The 18,671-nt window shown below is 35.0% G+C and overlaps 1 protein-coding gene across 1 annotated transcript; it reads right to left on the bottom strand.

Moving 5' to 3' along the window:
• Positions 1-12,465: 12,465 nt before the first annotated feature.
• Positions 12,466-18,049, bottom strand: LOC100245378 (uncharacterized). Its single transcript, XM_002268301.5, has 3 exons — positions 17,282-18,049; positions 14,012-14,717; positions 12,466-13,308 (listed from the first exon to the last, which is right to left on the bottom strand). The coding sequence occupies exons 2-3, from the start codon at positions 14,617-14,619 to the stop codon at positions 12,624-12,626; spliced, it is 1,293 nt and encodes a 430-aa protein (XP_002268337.1). The 5' UTR covers positions 14,620-14,717; positions 17,282-18,049; the 3' UTR covers positions 12,466-12,623.
• Positions 18,050-18,671: the final 622 nt, after the last annotated feature.

The following is an 18,671-nucleotide window of genomic DNA, read 5'->3' as shown; positions in this document are numbered from 1 at the left end:
GAAGTATAACTTATATTGGACTCATGTGTGGCGCACTGCATCGACTTAATCTTTTAAGACATCGGTAAAAGACTCAGTGTTATCGAGGTGATAAACAATGCTCGCAAGATAACTAACTTCATTTAAAATCATGGTTGGTTACTAGCACAAATGAGAAAGTATTGTGGTGGAGACATTGTTCAACCAGGAGCTACAAGGTTTGCTACCAATTATATTGCTCTGGACAGTCTTCTCAAAAAAAGGGTTGATTTGAAAAAATTATTTATGAGTGATGAATGGGCACAACACAAACTCAGTCGAACAAAACTTGGACGAGAATAAAAGCAATTATTGTTTGACCATACATATTGGGACAGATTGACAAATATAGTTTCATTATATGAGCCATTATACATGGTGCTTCGACTTGTGGATTCTGAAGTTGTTCCCATAATGCCATTTGTGTACGAGCTTATGCACGTGATGAAAGAGAACCTTATTCTTCAAGGAGCTGGAGATTGGATGTTCAAACTAATATAAGATCGTTGGGAGAAAACACTAAAACATCCACTTCATGCAGCAGGTACTTAAGTACTATATATCTTTATAAGTTTTTACTTTGTATTTAAGTTTCTTTAAAAAAAAATACTAACTCTACTAAATTTTATTGTAGCATACTTCTTGAATCCAAGATTTCAATATAGGAGTGGAGTTGGTAGTGTTCCGGAACTACTTCAAGCTGTCCATGATGTTTTTGCAAAATTAGATTCAACTACTGAATCGCTTGGTCAATTTGGAAATGAGGTGAATAAAAAATTGTTATTTTTGTCAATAAAACAATAATTTCATTCATCAATTTATTTGAACGTTTACTAATAAATTAAATGTTGAATACATAGCTTGTACTTTTTCGAGATGCAAAAAGAGGATTCGGTGATCGAGTGACAATTGCAGCAAGATCAACCATGGTGCCCGGTGAGTCTTTATAGGAAAAAATTGATTATCATTATTGTAAATTCACCACATAAGTATTTGTATGATTATCAAATTCGTTGTAGCTGAATAGTGGTTTATGTATGGGAATCACACACCTACATTGAGAAAGTTAACCATCAAAGTTCTCTCACAAACTGCGTCATCTTCTGCATGTGAGAGAAATTGGAGAACGTTTGCTCTCATCCACACAAAGCAACGAAATCGTTTGGCTTACCCTCGATTGGAGCAATTAGTTTTTTGTTACTATAATATGAGGCTAAAGTTACGCGATATGGAGGCAAAAAATGATCGAGTTGCTGAAAAAGATTACCTTGATCTTCTTGACATTTCAGCCAAGGTGGGTGAAGAAGAAGATAATCAGTTGTTCCAGTGGGTTATGCCTATACACTTGGATGACGAAGTTGGAAATCCTGATCCACGAATTGCCGCTCATGCTCGAGAATTTGGAGTTAATGTTGAACGTGTGTTGTCCGAAGAAGTTCACTCTGAAAGTTTTAGCAAAGATATTGATGATTCACTTCATGCGGCATTGCATTCCCACCAAGAGATTGACTCCACAAGTGCTGGCCATAGTAGTAGACCTAGTGTTGTAGGTACTTCTGCTTCTGGTTACGATGGTTCAATAGGTGGAATTGATGATAAAGGTGATAATGGGGGAGAAGATATTGATGAACGTCGACATAGTCAATATCCAATCAGCCAATTTACTTGTGAAAATGATTTCACACACTGCACACAGGATGAAGACCATGGCTCTAGAAGAGCTGGTCCAGGCATAGGAGCTATTGGGAAGCCTTATAGAGGAAGAGAACGAATGATGGAACCATATAACGAGGAGTTACTTTCAGGGAGTTTTGAATCTATGAGTATAGGGACTCAATTTAGTGACTCCTCGAATGAGCCTAACGTCTACCCTCCTCATGTGATGAGTTATGGTCAACCTTCAAGTTCAACAGATGAATAGTATGGTATGTCGCGTTATTCCCCTTCCAAACAAATACCATACCAAGTTCCATATCAGATGGAAGAAGGATTTGGCGTTAACACATGGGTGAACTTTGAGTATCCTATCCATGTAGAGGCAGTAGGCAGGACTCAAGAGATATGTGCATGGCATGTTAGAATTTATAACCAATATTATCGAGGCTCATTGAGTTGGTACCAATATTGTCTCCAACAGCAAGCCGGGGTTCCTTCATCTATCAATCCCATTGAACCACATCGATCCTCATTTTGGTACTAAAGGGACATTGCAATGTAATGTGTACAAATTATTGATGTTTAATGAAATTAAGTATTTTATGTGACTTTATAATGAGAACAATTACGAAATTAACATTTCTTATAGATCGACATGATATAATTACATCTAATATCGCAAATTATATCATATGTATATCAAATTTTTCAATAAAACAACTTTACAATGTCTATTATACTTCTAATTATATTATTATGAGGTTTTCCTTGCATTTCCATGAGTTTTTAACAATTTTAAGCCTACCGATATTTTTTTCCAGAATATCCGCCGATATATCCGATATATCCGTAAAATCGAAGTACCGATATATCCGTGATTACCGATATTTTCATCCTTGATCGTAAGATGCTCATTTTTTAAACCTTCATGGAGATGATGGCGAAGGAAAATCAACATTTTTGCATAATCTTGTAGGGATGCTTGATTTCCTTCTTTGATCGTAGCTCTAAGATTTATTGCATCAATATGTATTTCAACATCAATGACCCAAGATAGATGGTTCTTTCATGAAATGTCAAGTACCACAAATTCGAGTTTTATGGGATTCAACATTGTCAAAGAACTTTAATTATATGACAAAATAATATTATTAGAATCAATTACAATAAATTGATAACAATAGCATAACTTTTGATTATAATCAAAACCAAATAATTTGATTATAACTTCTAACAATATATAACATAATTTAAATGAACAAAATTAATAGTAATATAAATATGTAAAGTTTATTCTATGCAAACAACCTCAAGTTTAAGATCAAAGAATTATCTTCAAAGTAATTCATGTTGAAAATGAAAAATAAATTCACGAAATGTAAAAGAGAATTGAAAGGAGAGAACGAGAGAATAAGAGAGCAAGAGAAAGAATTCAAAAAAGTTTTCTTTCTCAGGATGGATCTTATATAAGGGATGAGAAGTCTTTTTATAGGCTTTCTAAATGATCTCCCATTACTCATCTTTAAGATGAGTAAATGAAGTTCATAAATGAACTTCAATATTACATTAAATGCGTGGTCATTCACCTCCCATTTACAACTGTGGTTTTCTTAGGAAAAGATTTCTAGATTTTTATTTGATTATAAAATTGGTATATAGGGCTAAATATATACATGGTATTGCTAAGAATAAAAAGGGAAATAAAGACTACTAATTAGGCTATGAAGACTAATGTATCTATACAACTAATACAACTAATTTCCTATAATATCCTAACTAATAAATTACAGAAGTCAGATTAGCCAACTAATATACTATTATAACTACAAACTCTAATTTAGGAAAAATGATTATTGATTGATTCTCTACACTCCCCCTTCAGTTGGATGGTAGATATCTTCCATTCCCAACTTGCTTGTGAACTCCTTGAATTGATGTCTAGTAAGCCCTTTTGTTAATATATTTTCCACCTAATTACTTGAAGAAACATGAGACAAGTTTATAAGCACAACTTATATCTTCTCTTTGATGAAGTGTCGATCAATCTCCACATGCATGGTTCTATCATGTTGAACTGGGTTATGTGCAATTTTAATGACAACTTTGTTGTCCCAATAGAGTTTCATTGGTATCATCAAGGGCATTCTCAATTCACTCATCAATGACTTTATCCATATAAGTTCACAAATTCCAAGAGCCAATGCTTTAAATTTAGCTTCTGCATTAGACCTTGCAACAACTGCTTGCTTCTTTCTTCTCTAGGTTATTAGATTCCCTCATAAGAATGTACAATAACTTGAGGTAGAACTTTTATTATCTACAAAACTTGCCTAATCAGCATTAGTAAAAGCTTCCACATCTAAACTTTTGTCTTGTTTAAAGAATAACAGTCCTTTTTCAAGAGATCCTTTGAAATACCTCAAGATTCTAAATACTACTTGTAGATGATCTTTTTTGGGATTGTACATAAACTGGCTTACTAAATTGACAACAAAGGCAAATCTTTGATAACCTTCTCTATCCACCTCTTTACCACATGTATGAGTACTCATCTTGATGTTTACATCTATTGGGGTGTCAATAGGATTTTGTCTTAATATGTTGTCTTTTTAAGAAGATCTAGAACATACTTTTTTTTTTTAGATAGGACAATTCCCTTTCTTGATCGTGCTACCTTAATACCCAAGAAATATCGCTAGTTTCCCAGGTCTTTGATTTCAAATGAGTGTGCCAAAGGTTTCTTCAATCTCAACATCCCTCATTTATCACTTCATGTGAGGATAATGTCATCAACATAGACTATCAAAATAGTTATTTTACCATTACAAGAATGTTTGTAACACATTGTGTGGTCAATCTACCCTTGAGTATATCCCATGCTCTTCACCGATTGAGTGAACTTTTCAAACCAAGCCTTTTACGACTGTTTCAAGCCATACAAAGATTTCTTTAGCCTGCACAATTTTCCTTTACCCAATTGATCTTCAAAACCTGGTGGCAACTCTATGAACTCCTTTTTTTTTTTTTTTTTTTTCCAAATCACCATTTAAGAAGGCATTTTTTACATCAAGTTATTTGTATAGCCCAATTCATCTTTGTTGCGATAGATAATAGGACTCTCACTATATTTCCCTTTGCTATTGGGGCATAAGTTTCCTGGTAATCAATACCAAATTTCTGGGTATAACCTTTAGCCGTCAATCTTGCTTTATGTCTTTTTATGCTTCCATTTGCTTTGAACTTGTTGTGAACACCTACTTGCACCCCACTGATTTCTTTCCTATTAGAAGATCATCTCTTCATTAATTGTTTCTCACCATTTTGGAACCTGCAATGCTTTATGAACATCATGAGGAATACTAACACGAGACTAGTTAGTGGTAAATGCTTTAAATGAGCCATTTAAAGCACTATAGGAAACAAATTTAGCAACAAGATATGTGTAGGATTGACTAGATTTTCTGAGAGTAATAGGTAAATCAAGATCTTCAAACAAGGGTTTAGGAGTTAGATTTACTTGAGTATTCGACTTTGTTTTCAAAGTTGAAGATTGACCCTTTTCAGGAGGTGATGGATTTCTTTCTCTTCTCTTGGAATATGTAATCTATTCCTTATCCTTTTTAATTTTTTTCTTTTGGCTCTCTTCCTTCCTTTTTTCTTCATCATCATTTTTTAACTCTTTTCCTTCATTTTTTTTTTTGGCTCTTTTCCTTCATTTTTTTCTTCAATTGAAATATTTTCAAGAATTTTTCCAGTTTCTCATATCTCTCCCCCTTACTACTTTCCTAGGAATATTTCCTAAAAATTCTCTTTTCCTCTAATCTCCTCCTAAAGAGAATTTTGGGTCTTGTAAGGCTAGTTCTCAAAGAAAGATACATCCATGGACATAAAATACTTTCGCAATTGTGGGTGATAACACTTATAGCCATTCCGAGTAGGTAATATCCAAGGAAAATGCATTTATGTGCCCTAAGATCAAACTTGCTACAATTTGGCCATGGATATGGACAAAAGTTGTATAACCAAAAACCTTAGGATTTAGGAATGAAAATAAATGATGAGAGGCAATGAAACATTGTTTTAGGGTATTTATGAGAGTTTCATATTTTAGGAGATGGGTTGGCTTTCTATTGATAAAATAGGATTTTGTCAAAGCAACTTCTCCCCATAACACCTTTGGAATGTTCATTTGGCACATCATGGCATGGGCAACTTCAAGAAAGTGACGATTTTTTTTTTTCCGACACTCCATTTTGTTGTGGAGTGTCAATACACGATGAATGATTCCTTCTTTTTGTAGATGCTCTCCTAGAATATTTGGGTAATACTCTCTCTCATTATCTGTGTGAAGGATCCTAATGTTGGTTTCAAATTGATTCAAGATCATCTTGTGAAATTGTTTAAACACACCGACAACTTCATACTTTTCTTTCAACAAATACACCCAACATACTCTATTGTGATTGTCAATGAATGTTATATACCAATGAACTCCAATATTAATTTTAACATGAGAGGGTCCCCAAATATAACTATGAATTAGCATGAAAAGACAAGATTTTTTTCATAAATTTGAATGGGAAAAGAAGCCCTGTGGTGTTTGGCATACTCATAATTCTCACATTTAAATTGAAAAATATCTTTATTCTTGAATACACTAGGAAACAACAATTTTAGATAAGAGAAACTAGGGTGCCCTAGTCTACAATGTCACAACCAGATTTCTTTATTATCTCCTATGCTACTTTCAGTTTGATATACCTTTCTCATTTCATCACCTTGCATTTTTTCTTCTAAGAGAAATAGTCCATCAACCTCCTTAGCACTGCTAATCTTCTTCCTCGTACATAGATCTTGAAAAACACAATGGTTTAGGTGAAAATTAGCAATGTAGTTCAAGTCTTTGGTAAGTTTGCTAATGGAAACAAGATTGCAAGACAAGTTAGGGACATGTAATTAAGATTTAAGACTCAAGTTCTCAAAAATTTGAACGTTGCGTATTCCTTTTACTTTAGTTAAAGAACCATCGACAATTTTTACCGTGTGAGTCCCATTACAAGGAGTATAAGAACAAAATAGACTTGAATTCCCAATCATATGAATGGCGGCTCTCGAATCAATGATTTAGGAGTCAGATTTCAAGTATTTAGTAGAAAGGGTTGTACTAAAATTACCTGGCGAAATTTGCAGAGGGAATATTTTGGGAATTTTGGAATATAAACCTATAGAATGGCTCAAGTTGCTCCTTTGTAGGGTTTGGAACTCCATTATCTCCTTGCTTGGGTTGTTTTGAAAAATCTACTACTGCTTGGAAGCCTTAGCCCCCACCTTATCCTAGGTTCCAACCTCGTTCTCCACCACCATTATTCTAGCCACGACCTCATTCAAAGTTTTGGGATAAATTTGTTGGTCTCCCATGAATTTTCCAACAACCATCTCTTGTGTGTCATGGTTTTTAGCAATAGTCACACCATAGACTATCTTTATCATCCTTCTTCCTTGCATTTTTCCCTGCAACATAAACCAAATTTGCTCCAATATTTTTGTTTCTTATAGTCAACTAATTTGCAGTTGATAATGTAGATGCTTTAGTTGTGGTTGATTTTGGTCCACTCATCATAAAGCTCATGTGACTATTTTTTTTGCTTATCGAGTTGAAGACCTCCCGAAGAGATGTGATGCGACTCATGGTAGCTTAGCTTTAAAGGCGTATCAACAAAATTTATACCTTAAATACTATTACTAAAGTAGCCAAGCTACTATAGCATAGTGGTTCTAGGATCGTTCACTGGGAAGGGTTTTCGCAAACACAAGTGATATTCAAATTAGGAAAATAGGTGATTTTCTTATGGATGTTAGCTTTAAAAGAAGATGTAAATGTTTTAGAAAGATTTAAACTAATCTAAGCTAACATTAAAGACTAAAATGAAAGGGTGTAAAAACAAGTTTCTCAAAGATAGGATAGCTATGCTCTGGCTCTTATGCAAATTGGAAATCTCAGGATAGGCTCCTCGCGTTGGGGTTGCAACTATGGTGATGCTTGCTTCCCGAACCGGTATGGATTTAGCAAATCAAGTTTTAATCCTTTAAAATGGCAAAACAGATGGTAGTGAATTTCATCAATGGTTATTCACCTTAGACTTCCTTTGAATGGCTCGTAAGAGATAACTAATGGTCTAAAGCCAAAAGCTTACCAAATATTGGCAACTCAAAGTCATTCCAGGTGATAAACTCCCCTTTCAATGGCCATTGAAATTGGTTCTAACGGATTAATGCAAAACTTGGAATTGAAAACCTCACCTTCCAATAGCTCGTAGGAGATAACTAATGGATAGAAATCCAAAAGCTTATCAAGTATTGGCCATTGGAAGTTGTCCAAAGGAAATAAAAACTAATGAAAAACGACTACCTTACCTTCCAAGTGCGAGAAATTTCCATGGGATTGCATCCAAGCCATCACATAACATCCATGCTTTGAGAAACTAAAAGTTTTAGCCAATCATCCTCTGAGGAAAAGCCCTCAGAGGCTGTTTAGCTACTAAGAAAATAGAAATGGGGAAGAACAGGAGAAGAGAGAAAAACAGAGCTTTATATATTTCTAAGTTAATGTACAAAGGATCGATCCCCCCAATATCCAATATTTTCTTGGAGGTGTTGTACACCTCTATAGATAGCAAAATTACAAGATAAAGCCTTATGTCGGCTGAATACAAGGTTACAACAGGAATTTACACGAGAAAATATCAAGCTAAAAATATCTGGGAAGCCGGTGGTGCGTGCGTGGAGAAACAGAGGAAATTTGGCAAGGTAAAAGGCACCTTGCGAAATTTTCGCATGGTGAATTACTCATGATGCGAAGTGCCATATTTTTGCATCATGAGTTAATTCACCTTGCGAAATTTCGCAAGGTGGGTCTTCATGGTGCGAAATGGCCAAATTTCGCACCATGAAGAAAATCTCCTTGCGAAATGGTGTTCCCATGGCTTGATACAGTTGTCTTCCGAAGGCCATATCTTCCTCATTTCAGCTCCAAATCATACACGGTTTGAAGCGTTGGATTCTTGACTTCCTGAGCTTTGAAATGGTATATAGCATGTAGAAAATGGACTTTGGGAAGTGCTCCAAAAGTGCGAAAGAAGACTGCAGTTGCTGTCCTCTATTTTCTTCACTTTGCTTGCTTTTCCTCTTTGCTTCTCTTTGCTTCTCTCCTTTGCTTGGCTTGTCTTAATGATCCAAAAAGCTGTCAAAACACTAAAACTAGCCACAAATATGATTAGAAGTCATTGCTAGGTCCTTAACATGCCAATTGGGATAAAGATGGAGAACTACTACACAAAAGTGCTTAAAACATAATGAATTAAAGGCGCAAAATGGCACTTTTTGGGTAGTAATCAAGATGGAATGGGTAAGCTAGTAAAAATCCATCCCTTTCTTGATCAAATTCAAACCGTAAACCAGAAAGGAATTTAAAAACTCTTTTCTTTTCAATCAATTTTCGGTAAGTGGCATGATTCTCCAAGTCTTTCCACACAATATCCTGGTACAAATCAATTTTTGATATAAAATATTTAAAGAATTGAAATAGGCCATTGTCGACAAGTCTGCTTGTTGAATTGCCTTTGCCTTCTCACTCAATTCATAGAGTTTAGAGTTGTTTCCTAGATTTGAGTGCATTAGATTAGTTGCATCCCAAATCTCCTTTGTTGTGGTGTAAAGTATATACCCTTAGCTAATTTCTGGGTCCATAAAATTGATTAACCAAGCCATCATCATTGAGTTATCAACAAACTAGGTTTGATACCAGCTTCTCCAAGCAAAACAAGCTTACACGTGCCATCCAAATACCCCATCTTGCCTCTGGCACTTATGAAGAATCGTACTGATTGAGCCCATCAAAGAAACTTTTCTTCGTTCAGCTTATGGGCTATTATTTGAATCATTGGGTTTTCAATCGGAGAGGGATTCAACTTGTCACACCTTAAAACCCACTCTAAGGGCATGACGGTCATTTCACACCTCAAGCCCAAAGGCTCAAAGTGGAAACGACACAAACATTTGTATTGTAATTGGAAATTTACCAATTACCAAATTCTTGTTCAAAGTAGTAAGACAAAATTCTAAAATCTCCAAGTATCAACTTTAAAAAAACCAATACATCAACCAAAGTGTTATCGTCCAAATAACTCCAAACTCAAATTATTCAAATGAGAATTAAATTTTAACATCTAAACAATGTCCAACATAAAGAGAGTTTAAGCAAATGTCCTAATAAAACCAAATTTCCCTCCTAACAGTCACTCCTCACTTGAATTGAGGTTACTTGAAAGATTATCAACAAAGGGGGATCAGCTCAAAGCCCAATAAGGACCATTAATACAGTTTGATCAAACATTTTCAATCATACTTGCAAATAGGAGATATAACATATACTTATTTTCATAAAAACTTTTGAGTTCAAAATACTAATACATTCAAACTTTTCAACAAAACTTTATCATATCCATTTCAAAACAATTTCTAATCAAACCAAATCAAATACATTTAAAATATCTTTACTCTGATTATCGTATGACAAATGGTGCCCAATTAGGTGTGACTTCACAATTGAGTATTTAGTTTCAAATTTGTTCCATTTAAGGTGAACAAAACCAAATGTCAACAATTATAACCCAATGACTAGGGTCATAAGGTCAACTATTATAATCCGTTGACTAGGGTCATATAATCCAGAGTTAAACACGTTATTTCATTAATTCAAACTTATAAAACAAAATAGCATATCTCCTCAATTTTTCATTTTTTATAAATAAAGAAAATTCTCAAATATACTTTCCATATAAAACACATATTTGATCCATGCGTAAAGATAAAAATAATATTTTTACACATTTCAAAATACAATATAAAAAGGAAATTATTTTCTTTTATAAAAATTTGCATTAATTTCCCTTACCTTGAAGAAGCGCTAAAAAATTTGAAGTATTTAACTTGACGAATTTACTCATCACCTAACATAATATCATACACAATTATCTAAAGGTAAAAAATTGACAATCCTAAAAATATTTTATTTAGTATTAGGGATCCTAATTAATTTCTTATTCTAATATTATTACTACCCAATATTATTTTCAACTTATTAAACAATAATAAATCAATTTACTGAGTTTTCAAATTATTGTAAAATTCATTTTTATTTCCTAATCTTACCCTTATTATTTATTTCTTTATATACTTAAATTAAATTAAAACCTATACAAGAAACTATTATTATTATTATTATTGTTTCCATAATCCAAGTGTTAGTTAACTACAATTCCACCCTCACACCCCATTATATAAATATGTATATATTATTATTATTACTTTCAAAGACCTCCACCACCTTACTCCAAGCAACCAACTACACCCATTATTATTATTATTATAATAATAATAACACATTTTTTTTCTTTTATTTCTTTCTTCCACACGCATCCTTGTTTTTTTTGTTTTTTTTTCCTTTTAAACCCTTTGTTACACGATACATATCTACATTATTATTATTATTTTTTCTTTTCACCGTTCCAGAAAATCACGCTACTCTTATTTTATTTATTTATTTTTTTTCTACATCTATTCATTTGAGTAATCAAAATCTATCGATTTCCATTAATAAATCAAACTATGTTCATAAATTTTTAATTTTTTTGACCTATAAATTAATTAAATCAACTCTAATCAAAATTGAGATATTTTAAAGAATATCTAAAATGTTCAAAAATAATTAATAAATATAAAATATTAATTTAAGAATTAAAAATTTTACTTAAAAAATTGATCTTCAAACCCTAAACCTCTAAATTTTTCGTCCTATACTCTCTCATCTTTCGGATCTCTGTGTAAAAGGGTTTTCTGAATAGAGAAGGTAGGAAAAATCTACTTTATATTTAGCAGTTTTAAATACAAAAAGATCTTTTTATCCTTATTAAATTACTTTAATTAATTAATAATTTCTAAATTGTGATTTTATCCCTAAATTGGGTTTGGGGCATTACACAACTGGTTGCCGGCTTCTCTCCTGCCTCAGCTCATTTCTCTGAGTCTCTCTCTCGGGAAGATGATGATTTGACGGGCTCTCTAGCTGAATATTCAACTCTAATACCACGTGGTTTTCATAGGAAAAGATTTCCAAGATTTTCATTGATTATAAAATTAGTATATAGGGTTGAGTATATACATGGTATTGCTAAGAATAAAAAGGGGAATAAAGAATACCAGCTAGGCTATGAAGACTAACATATCTCTACAGCTAATACAACTAATTTCCACTAATAAATTACAAAAATCAGATTAGCCAACTAATATACAATTATAATAAAAAAATTAGGAAAAATGATTCTTGACTAATTCTCTACAATATTTATGGAAAGGCACACAACCATACCCCAACCCATCCTATTAGAAACGAGGTGAATTGATAAAAAAAATCTTACCACGTTGTCGTCCCTATCATCCCTAATCTAGTTGAAGACTCAAATAGTCCTAAATTTTGAAGTGAAGTTGATATAGACTCGACTTAACCGTTTGATGTTTGAAAATGAGAGCATCTCTACATCACGGGCCTCCATTTTTAAGGCACATAAACTTATGCATTATGTCGATTTTATAACAAAAAAAGAATCATTGCAACTGAAAACTGACTTTTGAGTAAGATAATCGGAAATAGAACCCAGAGGGAGCCCAACTTATTTGGGATCATCATATGCCCTTCAGCTGGGGGAGTAGTGTGTGGGTGAAACCACAAGAAGATTTGCAGAAATGTCTCCTACTGAATAAATTAGTTTAAACCAGAAGATCCTGTACAAGTCAGAATGTTACAACAATCAAAGGAAAAACCCAGTCATTCTTTCTTCATCCAAATCTCTCCTTTTCTCCATATATTTTATATGTAAAACTAGAGTACATTTTCATAAAGAATGGCAGTTCCCCCTCCTGAACTTCCTCCTGAAGGGTCTGCATGCCTCTATGCTGAGATCAACAGCTGCAGCCAGTGCCATGAAGATGGCAGCATCCTCCACACAAGTGATGTGCCGTATGGCCAGCTGAACCAGAGGCTTGCTGCTCTTCCCTTCCCCTTGTACTCTGCAGCTCATGACGAACCCCCCTACGGCTGGAGCCAGCGCTGCAAAGTCGCCGCTGCTTTGTGGGCTTGGGATTGGAGTTGTTGCTGCTGCACGGACTTGTCTGTCGGTGTCTATGAAGAACTCCCCGCCCTTTTCAGCATTAATGAAAATCTCGGACATGAGAAGCTCGCCTCCATCCTGGCCTTCAGAGAGAAGGTGAAAACGGCAACAAATGGAGTCTCTGATGCCACGCTCACGCCATGCTTCAAGCTTTCCCCAGGGCTGCCAGCTCTCAGGCCTGCAAGCATCAGGGCGAACGATCAACCAAGCTCCTGGGTTGGACCTGGCAACCCAATCACAACCTGTTGATGGCACAAAGGGAGTGGTTATGAAGGCTGCTGCAACAGCCGAGCCAGAGAGGTCGTGTATCTTCACCTTCCAACCTTTCCTCTCCCTTCTCTCAGTCTCTTGCTCAGAACTGTCAGCAGAACCTGACCAATAGGTGCTCAATGGGTCGACCTGGGATACCCTGTCCATTCGTTATAACTGTCAAGAAACTACATAAACCCAAAAAAATAACTCAAGGATACCAAACCCGGATAGTAATCTCAGAAGCAAAGAAGAGGACTTATCAGTGGTTCATTTGATTACTGAGAAAACCTGGCGGAGGGAGGGGAAGAACTGGGAGTTAAAAACTTTGAATCTTGAAACAGATTCCAACTGGAGCCAATGTTGTAGGACTCAAAGGTCTCTTTTCCTTTCTCATGAATTCTGAACAACCAAATAAAGCATAAAGGAAGACCACTTGTTTTTAGTTTTCAAAACCTTTTTATCTACATACCAAAAAGTTCCAACCTGCTTTTACTAAGTTTAAGCATACCCAATGTTGAATCACAAAGCTGTTCAACTTGTGGACAGACTGTTGGCATCAGTGCTGCCAAAAGCTTATACACATTGACAAATCTTACTTGTCCAGCAACAATTTACAGAAATTATGGAAATAAGGCAAAGAATACAAGATTACCAAATATTCTCTGTTAATCTGAAAACATTTTGCCTTTTACCCCCTTAATTTTTGTTAGTCCTGTGTCTTTCAAGTCTCAACTGGAACTAACAGGGAATAAGAATAAGTAGTACAAATTCAAAAGAATTTAGGAGGCTAGTGAATGTAGAAGAAATCATATAATTTAGGAGGCTAGTGAATGTAGAAGAGATCGTATAATTTATATTACCTGTCTCGGCTAAACTTGCAACTGAAAATAGGCTGCTTGATGGTGCCTTGAAGCTGAACTATCTGAGGACTTGATGTGGCCACATCTTCAAACTGGAAAACATATCTTGGATCAGGGTCCAGTTTCACTCTCAAATGTAGTTCTGCTCCGGGTTTCCCACTCTCCTGCTTGTTCTTGCCAATTCCTATCCAACCATGGAAAAGAATCACTGGCTTCTTTTCACCCCATTCAGGACCCACCTCCAACTTAAATGTCCCAATCTGCTGCCTTTTGATGCCAACACCACAATGGGAACCCTTCCGCCCTGTGAAAACAACAATCTCCAAACATGCATGAGGGGCATAGAAACATCCTGGAGCCAACAATGCTTTCAGATCAGATTCTTCAAGATAAAAGCTTGACGCAATGCTATGAGAATCTGGAGTAGCTTCAGGAGATGATACTAAGGGGACTGATGATGTCTGTACCGGAAAACCTCGAAGACGGATCTCACATGAACATGGAGAGGGGACTGCATGAATTCCAGATTTTGCAGCATTCAGAGCTGGTCCAGGAATTCTCAACCCCAATGAACCAATTGACAGCCTGATAAAAGCTTGTGGATCCATTGTCGTCACAAGCCTTCCCCCATTGACCAAAAGCTCAAGTCTTGAACAGCTCAAGAACTTTGTCTTATTTCTAGACTGACAGTAAGGTCAGCAATAACCTGAAGTATAAAATGGCAAGAATGTTAACATCAACATGTAAATAGATGTGGAACTTATTGATTCCATCTCTTTTGATAGCTCTTTCTCTGTGAGATAAAAAAGCCATCTGTCAAATTTTATCTAGATATGGGGACACCAGCACAAGTCATCATAATTTTCTTTGAATAAAAAGAGGTGGTTATTGATTATCTAGGAAAATCACAAAGGACCAGTCCAATCCCTGAATAATGGGACCATTATCATTTTTATGAGAAACTATTAACAACATTCCTGAAAATAGTTTGTCTCTCACGAAATAGTTCTTAAACCAAGGTACAAATGGACATGATTGTCAAAATTTATGGCATAAAAAACAGCACTCCAAGCTAATTAATTTCCACAACAGAACAAGGAATTGCAAGAAATATTATCATCAATATAAATTATAAACAGCATGCAAGTAGACCCATGTCTGAGCCACATCCCATTTCTCCACTGGAAAGACAGCATACCCTGCTGATCATGCAGAGCAACAACAAATTCATAGATTTCATGACACATGATCCCACTTCAGCATATGTATAAACAAGAAAGGAAAGAATATGCATTTGTTGCTGCTTACCAAGGTCAATTATTTTCTAAGTATCCTGGTAAGTCTAAGAGAAAAGAATTTTATCGCTTTAACTCCAGGCAAGGAAGATCCCCAATCTTATCTAACATTTAGAGTTTAGACGGTTCTTTACCCCTAAAAACTCTCAAATCCAAAAATATAAACTTCATACCATGAATGATCAGAAAATCTAATTTGCCAAGGTAAATTATTTTCTAAGTATCCTGGTAAGTCTAGGAGAAAAGAATGTTATCGCTTTAACTCCAGGCAAGGAAGATCCCCAATCTTACCTACCGTTTAGGGTTTAGGAGACCGGTTCTTTACCCCTAAAAACTCTCAAATCCAAAAATCTAAATTTCAAACCATGAATGATCAGAAAAGCAAACCATTTCATTGATGTTGTTACCCACTGTGAATGAATTATTGCTCAAACACCAAAGTCAATTCCAGGCCTGAAGTGCCACACATATCGAACAGTCCTGGTCTGCTGCCATTGTCTATGACATCATGGCAGTTACAGTGACAAATGGAGAAATGGTGTATCTCATCATGTTTCGTGGGCTAATGACCCTCTATACAACTATATCCTCTAACAGCACCCCTCAGGCAAATTAGACAAGCTGCAGCATTATCATACACACTTTATGGCTGGTTAGGTTACATTGAAACTCAAGGCTTAATGTTAAAACCAGGCCTAAGAAAGCTCTCCAATATCACCTTCAATATCTATTCATATAAGGTAACATTTGGATCTAGTGCCAGGTGGGGCAACTACATGAGAGCTCAAAAGTGTTTAGGTTCTGAAATCACTTTTCATTTACTTAAATGTATTTTGATTAATTCAATTGTCATGCCAGCTACAGCTTCTTTCCCATCAAGAGAAAGTTACAAAGTTTTGGAGTGTAGCTCCACATCTAGATGATTAAATCCAAAAATGTTGTTTTTACCGAAAAGATGGGGTCTCAATTTTGGCTTCTATTTGCACCAGACTATCAAAAATATCTGTTCTCTTTTAATCTTACAACCCTGTTTGTCTTCTGGAAAAAAAAAAAAAAAAAAAAGACAAAGAAAAGGAGATTCTTTACAGTGATAAACTGACCCTAATTCCAGAGAAAATAGAAGAAAATGATAGGAAAAAGAAAAATAGTTTACTTACACACTACTTTTTCAGAAAATGAAATATTCAATTAAACAAAGCCACCAAAATGGAGAATTTAGTTTTCCCCAAATCTTAAAAACTAAGAATCAATAGTCTAATTTTAATTAATTTCCCATACTTTCTCCAGAATCAAATGGGGTATAAAGCAAGGAAGCTATTTTCACCCTTTTTTACAGGCTTTTCTTTTCAATCTTTCTCTTGGAGAAACCAATCATGTCAGAGCCTATATGAGACACCCAAAAGAAATGGCAAAAAGGTGTTATCTTCCCCGCTCAACCCACACCAAAAACTGGCTCAGTTTCTGATTTTGCGCTAACGCCACAAACTTTAGTTCATTCTCAAGATTTCACTTTCTTTCTGACTCAGCTTTGCTTTATGTTTCACACCAATTCAAGACAACAGAAATTGGAAGCCCAAATGCAAATAAATGAGAAGAGTTTCTTTGTCTCTGGTTCCAATTCCAAATAAATAAAAATAAAAATAAATAAGGTTAGCAGCCAAAAAGGGCAATCAGAATTGAAACAAAGTTCCCAAGCTATCAATTGCACTGGAAATAGAAACCAAACAAATCCCAGTAACAAAAGGTACAACTGAAGGAGAAAAACAAAAGAACTTTTTATTTCCCACATTTTCTCAGCAGCCAAACTAGGCCTTAAAGATTAAGACAAAGTCCAAAGTCCACAAACCATCAATTGCACTTCAAATAGAAAACTAAACAAATCTCAATAACAAAAAATAACTCAAGGAAAAAAGGGAAAACAAAAACCCTTAAGACGAAAGTAGTACTAGAAATGGTAGAGCAAAGAAACACCCACCTTACTTTTCCTCACCAGAGCATGAAACCCGCTTCACAAGCTTTCTTGAGAAAAACCCAGAAACAATTTTCCAAGAAAACAAACATGGAGAGAAGAATTCAGCAAATAGGTATCAAAAAAAAAAAAAACCACTCTATGGATCAAAGCATTCTTTAACTCCCGAGGAAAAGACGGAAGCAATTTTCCCAGAAAACAGACACTGGGAGAATTATTCAGCAAATGGGTACCCAGAAAAACGCTCTTCCACCGTGAAAGAATGGATCAAAGCACGAAACCCACTTAACGAGCTTTCCCGAGAAAACCCAGGAATTCTACAAATGGGTATCCACTATCCAGGAAGCACGCTCTTCTGGATCAAACCACGACTTCACAAGCTCAACTCTTTCCCAACTCCTGAGAAAAACCGAGAAACAGTTTCCTCGGAATTCAGCAAATGGGTACGCAAAAAGCCACTCTTCCACTGCGAATCACGGCATCAAAAGACAAGAGCACTGTGCACGGATCACGAGGAGACAGCTAAAACCCATCAAGGAAAAAGCTGGAATGATTTCAATTGTGACGATGGGGCGGAGAAATTAACATGAGAATGGAACAAATTGGATTAAAAAAAGAGAGGAATGCGATGAAAATGAGGTGAGGATGATGAATGCATGATGGATTAGAACTAGTACATATGAAGAAAAGTATAGATATATATTCATATAAAAGGAAGAGTGGAGGGGAGAGAAGAGAGAGAAAGAAAGGGTTGTGAGAAAATTGGATACAGCTGTAGACAACGCTTAGACAACGCTTTCTGCTTTATTTTTTGTTTGGGTGAGAAAGGCTCGCTTTCAGCGGCAGTGTTGTGCAGTACGCACACACGCATGTGCCGCTCTCTCTCCTCATTGGCCCTCAACTCTCTCTTTCCTCCACTCTATTTACTCCACTTGGCTTTTTCCTTCTTTTCTATAATTTTTAAATAATTTCAAGTTTTGAAATTTCCAAAAAATTAAAAATAAAAATGTTGATGAAAATAGTTTTGCTATTCTATTCAAACATTGACTAGATATTGATATGCGTAAATTAATAACATTTGCATTTTTTAAAAAATAAATTATTTATGAGTCAATTTTTAAAAAAATACCAATTTTTTTTCTCTTTTTTCTTTCACCTTTTTAAAATTTGTTATTTTTAAAATATTTTTTTAATTATTCTTATAATTAATTTTTGTTAAAATAAATTAAATTTTTTTTTTTTAATAAATAAGTTTCAAAGAAATTATTTTGGGCTAGGGTTTGTGGGGGAGAAGAAAAAAAAGGAAATGTGGAAGAGTATAAGGACAAAAGTATTTTAGGTATATTAAAAATTTATAAATGAATGTCTTAATAGGATTACGGTTTTAGAGTGGATG

This window comes from Vitis vinifera, chromosome 15, assembly GCF_030704535.1.
Source record: "Vitis vinifera cultivar Pinot Noir 40024 chromosome 15, ASM3070453v1".
Taxonomy (NCBI): Eukaryota; Viridiplantae; Streptophyta; class Magnoliopsida; order Vitales; family Vitaceae; genus Vitis; species Vitis vinifera.
The sequence above is the reverse complement of the archived record's forward strand: the minus strand, read 5'-3'. Positions and strand labels throughout refer to the sequence as shown.

What these genes read in the sequence shown, in the direction of transcription:
- LOC100245378 (XM_002268301.5), bottom strand. Translation starts at nt 14,619, where the DNA reads ATGGATCCACAAGCTTTTATCAGGCTGTCAATTGGTTCATTGGGGTTG. An exon ending in TGCAAGTTTAGCCGAGACAG is followed by an intron (nt 13,309 to 14,011) that starts GTAATATAAATT and finishes ACGAATGGACAG; the next exon opens with GGTATCCCAGGTCGACCCAT.